Below are 8,598 nucleotides of genomic sequence, written 5' to 3'. Positions count from 1 at the left end.
GAACACACCTCTAGTTGTCAACTAATTGAAAATCCAATATGTTAGATGGAAAATTAAACTTTTCATGTCTGCCAACCTCCAATACTACAATGTTAAAAAAAATTCCCACAGTCGAATTAAAGCTGATTTTGAACCTAGGTACAAAACAACTTTTTCTTTAAATGGAGCAATGTTTAACCCCAAGGAGCAAAGTAACCCCAAGTAAATTATTTAGTGAATTTTACATGACAGTAATGCTAGAAATTGGGACATTTTACTTTATTGTTAATTTTATTTTAGTAGAAAAATAAATTTATGTATCATACATTTTTTATTGATACATTTTTTGAAATAATACATTCATATAACAAGTTTTAAAAAGTTAAAATCTTTCTAATCAAAGTCACGGGATCAAAATATCAAACGTGGACATCTTGTTTTTCTCAAGTAAATAATATTACTTATTTGATAAGAATTTGAAGATAAAACACATCCATAATATTCTATATGTGAGTGCTTAAAAAGTGATACAGCACAACTTAACAGATTTTTTTTTAGATATTTGAGATTGTCTGTATTTGTTTGCATTTAACAAACTGTATTACACCAGAAACACACACCATACTTTACGAATAGGTAATTACAACCTGTTTCCTGCACACAGTGCTGTAAAATGCAAGTAAGCAATACCAGGGAGCAGTGAGAATAATGGTGGATGATGGTCCAATCAGTCGACCATCTCTGGAATGACGGCATCGTCAACGATCAGGTTGTGAATGATTCCCTCCCGCCGCTTGCCGCTAGTCACGGCCTTGATGTACGCCGGGTGACCACCGAGCGAGAAGTGAGTCTCGGTTCCATCGTCCACAAACTCCCCCTGCAACACAAACTTTCGTCATGACGAACCTTCACTCGCAGTCTGCTCTAGCACGTCATACTTGTTCACGATCATTCCTTACATTTGATAGCTACCATGGTTTGGTTTGCACCAGCTGAACTGAAGGGTTTTCAAGAAACCAGTCATCTTTAAACCTGGTTTGAAACCAAGAGTTTAAAGATTTATTTTTTACCGGGCCTAACATCACTTCAACAGCGAGTCATTAGAGACTGATAAACTCAATAGAAAACCAAAATCAGGTTTGGCTGGAGCTGGATTATAACTCAGGTCCTCTGGGTCTGCTAGAAGTCAACGGTCATCAGCAATGCCTGCTGGATTCCACAGGAGTGGAAGTCTGTCTGGAGCCTGGACTCAGTGAGGATTGAACCCAGGACACACTAGGATGGAAGGCCAGCATGTTACCGTGGAACAATTTGCAATCTTTTCTGTGTGTGTGCATAAGCATAATTTTATACAGTTGGTTCTTTACAAACTAATATCATTATCATTAGTCACAATAAGTCAATTTCTTTGAATTTTTTTAGAGCTTGACATTAATTTTTAGAAACAGTGCCATCATGAGAAATGCATGCATTTGGAAAAACTATAGCATCAGGTAAAACCACCTCCATTCACACGTAAACAAAAATGTAGTAAGCACTTATTAAGGTGAATAGTATTTAGTTACGGAGTTGACTCAACTAAGTTATTAACAACTCATCACATTTCAACATGATTCTCAAATGTGGATACAATCAGCATAAAAGCCCACAACAATTAACACTTAAACATACTATTGCCAGTGTGTAAAAGTAAGTTACAAACCACTACTACCTAATATTTTTTACACAATATCCCACCACTACCAAGGCTATTGGTTACAGTAAAATAAATTTTTTTACATCCAATATAGTTCTTCTTTTAAAACAAAAAATAATAATAAAATTAAAAATTAAATGTTATTTTAATTCTAACCAGCTTGAGAAAAAATAGTAAAGAACTTACTGTCGCTTCAAGTTTCTGACCATTTGCCCAAACGTCCAATGTGTCTCTTTCTGAAACAAAGCACGATTGCACAGGGGTATGAAAACAAACTATCTTTTATGATAGCATTTTAATTGAACACTTTAAAGAACAAAATAATGGTCCAAACTACCGCTGCACATACCTAGCACAACTCTGTACGTCTCGTCGCCAACATCCACCATCCACGTCTTCATCGCCTTGGTCTGCAGCTCCGTGAACTTCTCGTAGGTCTTGCCGTCCACCTCCAGCTCGTAGGAGTAGGAGAAGGCGCCCGAGGGCTCCACTTTGATGACGCAGTGCACCCGGCCGATGTCAAACTCCTCGCTACCGACCAGCTTGAACATCCAGTCCCTGCGGAACAGCTCCTTGCCGTCCAGCCGCACCACACGCTTGCCTGATGTCGTCCCGTGCTCAAACTCTATCCTGTGCACCCGGTCGCTCAGTGGCACGTCCCAGGCGGCCACCACGTCGTCCGACATCCGCGCGCCCTGTGCACACACGTCCTTAGCTCTGTGCTGGTCATGTTGGGACCCCACTGGTCAGGGGCCACCGTGTCCACATGCAATACTTGCAAAACTACTAGCAACCACACTGACTGATGTTGACACATCAAAGATCTGGGCCTTTAGTACTGTTCATTGGGGAGCAACTGATTTGAACTTCCAACTGTTTTGTGTCAACTTCAGTAATATAAATACGTACACACTACCTATGTCTTCCATAACTTTTATAAATGTTGATTATAACTTAAATTAAGTGGTAGGCCAAACAGCTGCTGTTTGCCTAGTCTCGAGTAACCTGAAGCCTGAAGCCAGTATGGAAATAACATTGGCTAGTGATTATAAAATTATCAGGTGTGCAGTCAGTAAGGAGGGGAATGGGTGGGTTGAGTTATTAAGATATGTCCCACAATAACTTTTGTAGAATTTTACAAACAACAATTAAAATTAGTAAGCATTCAAGTTGATCAATTGACATTAATACACATAAGTTTTGAGAGCAGTGAGCTGACTAAACAAATAACTGTATTCACATTTGTACTAATACAGAGCACTATAAGCACCTCAAAGACAAGAAGGATGCAAGGAACTCTTAGTGAAAGGCTGCATTGCCATTCTGTAAGGTTCCTTGGAACTATTCACTAAGTCAAAATTGCTGACACTCAAAAATCCTAAAGGATAGTGGTGATATAAAATGGTAAGACAGAAAATCCTACATTCTGTCCCGTTCAGACATGAATTTATGACAACGTTGTGAGCAACACAGGCTACTCATATTTATTTCAAAAATTTCTACTATTACCCTAAATGTCAACCAATTTTGATGGTTAGTATGCATGTAATACTTAATGCTAATTTTTTTTAAATTTATTTTTTATTTATGCAACACATACAGACTATAATAAAGCTGTGGAACAAGTCAACTTCACATGTAGGGGAGAGGGGGGTTAGTGTGGACAATTTTTTTCATGTTACCTTTAAGTTCTTAACCGTCAAATAAATAGCCATTTTTGATGTAGCAACACACAGTGGCGTAGCCAGGATTTGTGTATGGGGGAAGGGGTTAAGAAGCATGCCCCCCCCCCCTCCCCAATAAAACGGGGGAGTCCGAAAAAATTTGGATTTTAAGGTGTTTTCGGTACTTAACTTTAAATATTGTAATGGTACAAATATTAATTTTTTAATAAAAAAATTGTTTGAGTGATGAAGTAAAAAATAATTTAAGATATTTTTATCAATCCAACTGCCTTGTTTACATCCACTCAAAATCATAAATCATGCTCAAAGCTCGACAATACAAAAAAAAAGAAATAAAAAGGGTTGGGTTTCGGCAGAACTCATCTATTCCTGGAAACAATTATCTTTAGCTTGAAGTTACATGACACCATGTCGTCGTCTCAATTCTATACACACACAGCGATCCTTACACTTTTGGAAGCCCAGTCACCACCTGCTTATAATTACCGCGCTGGTTAAATACAGTAGGTGTAAGATATTTGAAAGCTTGGGACCCGTCACGGCGTCACAACCTTATAGCTTCTGCTCGCAACAGGGGTAGGGGAAGGGAAGGAGAATCGGTAGGGCTCGCTTACTCTTCCCCTCTAGTGCAGTGGCCGGTGATAGCAGTAAGACACCCAGGCTTTTAGCTAACCTGCTTTCAGATAAGAAAAAATAATTGGGGCTTAGGGGGGGGATTAGAACCCCTAACCCCCCCCCCCCCCCTGGCTATGCCCCTGGTAACACAAAAAGGCTATATTCATTTACATTTTGTAATCCAAGCATTGCCCAATTATCTTTATTTAGATATGAAAATTTTTATTTTTGTGATTACATTACATTCATCCACTTAGCCCCATCCAGGGACTAAAGTGGACTAATCAAAATTATTCATGGGGCTAGTGTAGACAGGAAGAGTTTTGTATGTTTGCAATAAATTATTTCAAAGGAAATTGGTGACAGTTATTTTTAAAAGCACTGGTAAAACTGATAGTTCTATAATCTTTCATTATGAAGTACGTGTAATGGCCTTAACACTTTTACCGAAACCCCGGTCTCACAGACCGCTAGGAAATTGTACATCTTAATGTTGGCAACACTAGTGGGACGTCTTGGGTCCACCTCCCTAGTACCTTCCCCCCACCCTCCCCTCCTACTGCTGACACATCCTTTGTTCAGTTTGAGTGCGGCACTTGACCTTGACTGAGCCCTAATCGTAAACAAACCGGTCTCCCTGACCGACGGTTTCTGTAAGTGTAGTGGTGACGCGCGGTCACACAGACCGAGGGTTTCTGTTTATGTTTGAACTGATTTCTTTTTTTAGTTTTTAGTTACGTTGTAGGATTTAAAGTAGTGTGTATAACATTTTTAGGCTGAATCTGTGTGTAAAATATTGTTTTGTACTATGGATGAGGATCAGGGTGGTAGTAATCAAAACCGACCCCGAAGACGTTTGGACCCTAGTGATCCACGGTTTGGTGATATTATCCGAGATTTGTTGCATAATGACGTCCCTGACAATGAAACAAGCAGTGTAAGTGAAGTGGACGACTCCGACGAAGATCCCAACTTCATTTTACCAGGGCGCGAAGGACAAGTTATAGATGACAGTTCTGAGGAAGAAGATGAAATTATGTTAGAAGAGGATGCTTCGAACGAACCAATAGTGGATCAAGCTAATCAAGCTGTAAGAGAAGTCTTTTTCATTGAAAGAACTAAGAAGACTGAGCTAGTAGTGCCAAACGCATGGACCAACAAGCCACCACCCCGAAACGTGAGAACACCTGCTAGGAACATTATTAGGGGCTTACCTGGATTACAAGCACGAGGTAGAACACTCGGAAACCAACCAAGCAAAAAAGAGGTATGGCAGCTATTGTTTGATGACGTAATTATGAACATGATCCTGGTAAACACCAATATAAAACTTGAAGCCATAAGAGCTGGTTTGTCAGTTACGACTAAAAAAAACAACTATAGAGATACAGACATTGAGGAGCTCAACACTCTAATTGGATTATTGCTGGCATCATCAGTTTTATCTTCAAATGAAGAGAAAATAACTTCTGTATTTACAAAAGATCCTTACAGTAGACAGATTTATTCAGCGACTATGTCCATCAAATGATTCGAGATACTTCTAATGTGTCTACGCTTCGATGATTTTAGAACACGTAATCGAAGAAGAGTAACAGACAAAGCTGCTCCTATATCTGAAATATTTGGAAATTTCATTGAAAACTGCAAAAGATCGTACTCAGTATCTTCTGAGGTAACGATTGATGAGATGCTCGTACCTTTTCGAGGGCGGTGCGGGTTTAAGGTGTTTATGCCAAAAAAACCTAAGAAATATGGAATCAAAGTCATGTGTCTATGTGACGCTAAAACCTCCTATCTTCTAAATGCTTACATCTACACCGGAAAGAGTTCTGATTCCGTGGGACTGAGTGAGACAGAAAAAACCCTTGCCATACCAACTCAATCTGTAGTAAGACTTTGTAAACCGATCGTAAACAGTAACAAAATCGTTACTGCAGATAATTGGTTTAGCTCACATGAAGTTGTAGATGAGTTACTGAAAAGAAAACTCACGTCGGCACAGTACGAAAAGACAAGAAGGCTATCTCAGAAGTATTTCTACAAGATCCTGTACGTCCAGTTGGCTCATCATTGTATGGATTTAGAGACAGAATTACTTTACTGAGCTATGTGCCAAAGAAAAACCGAGCTGTTATCCTCATTTCATCGTTGCATCATTCAACTGAAACAAACGAGAATAAAGGCAAGCCTGGGATAATAGCGCATTATAATGCAACTAAATGTGGAGTTGACATCATGGACATGAAGTGTGCTATCTATTCTTCGAGCCGGCGAACAAGAAGATGGCCAGTATCAATGTTCTACAGAATGCTGTATATTGGTTCCGTGAATTCGTTCATCCCGTACATGAGCTACAAGAACTCTTCTCTTCTGACACGATTCGAGTTCATAAAACAGTTGAGTTTTGAGCTCATCAAACCCCATCTTCAAAAAAGGTTCTCTCTTCCAAGCCTTCAACGAACCCTGAAAGAAGACATCAGAAGAGTGCTTGGAAATGACGTGCCAGCCGAAGAACGTAGAGGCAAGGGAGGAGACGAAGCTGACGCTGGACCGAGTGACAAAATGGAGAAGAGGAAAACCTGCGGTACGTGCCCAAGTGCAAAGAAAAGGAAGACGGCCTACAAATGCATACTTTGTTCAAAGGCTATCTGTCTGGAGTGCAGTAGAAAACTTTGTTTGGAATGTGCAAAGGAAGTCATCTCCTAATCAGGTGATGTTTTTATTTTCTTTGAACATTTGAAAAACATTTGAAAATTCATTGAACATTCTAAAACATAATATTTTGATCTTATAATGATTTTTTTCATACAAAATAAATGTAGTTTTTGGCTCAATTGGTTTTATTCTTTCAATAAACACCATTTTTCATACTATATAGGGTAATTACCATTAAAACCTAATGGAATAATGGGTTATATTATATTGAGGTCTGACAGACTGGGGGTTTCGGTTAGTGGTGTGAGGCCTAGGGTTTCGGTAAAAGTGTTAAAAACACTTTAGTTCCTATTTTACCAAATACTTTTCAGGATCAATCATACAAGACCATGCCATCAGGATCTACAGATAAACTTGGATATGTGATACAGAACAATTACCAATTAAAGCAGAAAGCAACATGTATCACAGGCTCAAGGGATAAAATTAGATAATGACAAGGAACTTTTACTCCAAACTGTAACTGACCAGCTGTACAATGTGTGTCACAGAACTTCATTAGACACAAATGTCTTGTACCAAACATCAAAATGGCTTTGATTTCAAGAATCATCACAGTTGTTCTAGATGCGTAACAGTAATGGTTTTAGTGTGCAACATTGTGTGTGATTGTGTACAGATGTCCGAGGTCTCAAAAGTCAAGTAGAAGACTGTGAGTAAGCCAATTAAAAACGGTTCCTGATTAAAAAAACTATCATAGTTTTTGCATTTAGAATTTTTCCAAAAGAATTTAAATACCCATATTGTACCAAATAATTAAATACTATGACTAAAAATTCCTATGATAGGTTTTATTTTAATTTTAGTGTAAGTCTCATACCCATACCATTTTTTTGCCATAACTTAATTTTATGGGTGCAACAAAAACGTGCCAATATGATGAAACAAAAATCCTGGCTATTAAAATATTAGTAGTGATGTAACCAAGCTGTGCATGGTGCAAGTATTGTGCATTTTTTTAAATGCGGTTCTTCTGAAAAAAATACTTAATATATGCTACAGGAAATCTGCAAGCTGAGAACGTTTACAATCACTATCATAGATAAAGGATAGTTTAGATGGATATCTCTTTCACATTAATCATTGACAGTATACAGCGCTCCTGGTGGCTGGACCTCGTACTAAATTCAAAATGGCGGCGATGGCGGGAGATTTGAACTAAGACAAGGCGGGAAATTCAAATGTGACCTATACCACTTCGGAATGGACTATTTTTACAACTTTTGTTGGAGTTAATTATTGAAACTATAAACAGTAGGCAATATTACTGAACTGTTCTGGCAGTTACTGACTAGTGGAACAATTGTATAGGACAATTTTTAAATTTTATAAAATTCAAAATGGTAATTATTCATAACCTACTGCATATATGTCAAAACATAATTCTTTTAAAAAAGCTATAAAATAGAATTGCATATTAAATAGTTAAATTTTAATTATCAATTCACTTATTTTGACCACTGATAGGTTAGCCATAAATTGAAAATAATATGTGTTACACTATCCTTAAAAAGGCTGTAAAGTACTCTAAAATCAAGCTCTGCCGAATACTTATCTTCAGCTCGGCTGGAAATATTCTAATCTTTAAGCCCGAAACTTCGAGCTACTCATCACCATTTCTTCAATTTGACCGGCATGCAGTGCAATGTTGTGTTATTAATCACCAAGTAAACAATGAAACAAATTAGAGTAAAAATAGAAATATATTCAGATTAAATAATCCTACCAAAAAAGAGGAAAATGAATGCTGATGATGTAAATATGTACATCAAGCTGGCTGCGAAACTTTTTTCCCATTATTGTTATTCTGGGACAATTGCTGTTCCTTGTATTTATTAATGATCTTCCTTATAGTCTTGGACCTGGAACTAGCCCTATCCTTTTTTGCTGATGATACTAGTATCT

General features: G+C 37.9%; 1 protein-coding gene across 5 annotated transcripts; it reads right to left on the bottom strand.

Annotated features, from left to right (window-relative positions):
• Positions 1-291: 291 nt before the first annotated feature.
• Positions 292-7,739, bottom strand: LOC134533071 (fas apoptotic inhibitory molecule 1). Of its 5 annotated transcripts, none has more exons than XM_063370281.1 (4): positions 7,520-7,739; positions 2,025-2,370; positions 1,862-1,911; positions 292-856 (listed from the first exon to the last, which is right to left on the bottom strand). In XM_063370281.1, the coding sequence occupies exons 1-4, from the start codon at positions 7,520-7,522 to the stop codon at positions 707-709; spliced, it is 549 nt and encodes a 182-aa protein (XP_063226351.1). In that variant the 5' UTR covers positions 7,523-7,739; the 3' UTR covers positions 292-706. The 5 variants fall into 5 exon arrangements, with proteins under 5 accessions (XP_063226351.1, XP_063226350.1, XP_063226352.1 ...); XM_063370280.1 differs by having other exon boundaries at positions 7,514-7,726; XM_063370282.1 differs by having other exon boundaries at positions 7,680-7,726.
• Positions 7,740-8,598: the final 859 nt, after the last annotated feature.

This window comes from Bacillus rossius, chromosome 6, assembly GCF_032445375.1.
Source record: "Bacillus rossius redtenbacheri isolate Brsri chromosome 6, Brsri_v3, whole genome shotgun sequence".
In the NCBI taxonomy this organism is placed as follows: Eukaryota; Metazoa; Arthropoda; class Insecta; order Phasmatodea; family Bacillidae; genus Bacillus; species Bacillus rossius.
Note: the sequence above shows the minus strand (reverse complement) of the source record. Positions and strands in the feature narration are given on the sequence as shown.

Excerpts from the sequence above, each read along its gene's own strand:
- LOC134533071 (XM_063370279.1), bottom strand. The coding sequence starts at position 3,456 with ATGCTTCTTAACCCCTTCCCCCATACACAAATCCTGGCTACGCCACTG. Across the intron at positions 2,371-3,357 it reads TGACGGTTAAGAACTTAAAG|GGCGCGCGGATGTCGGACGA; the intron begins GTAACATGAAAA and ends GTGTGTGCACAG. Across the intron at positions 857-1,861 it reads GTCAGAAACTTGAAGCGACA|GGGGAGTTTGTGGACGATGG; the intron begins GTAAGTTCTTTA and ends TTTGTGTTGCAG.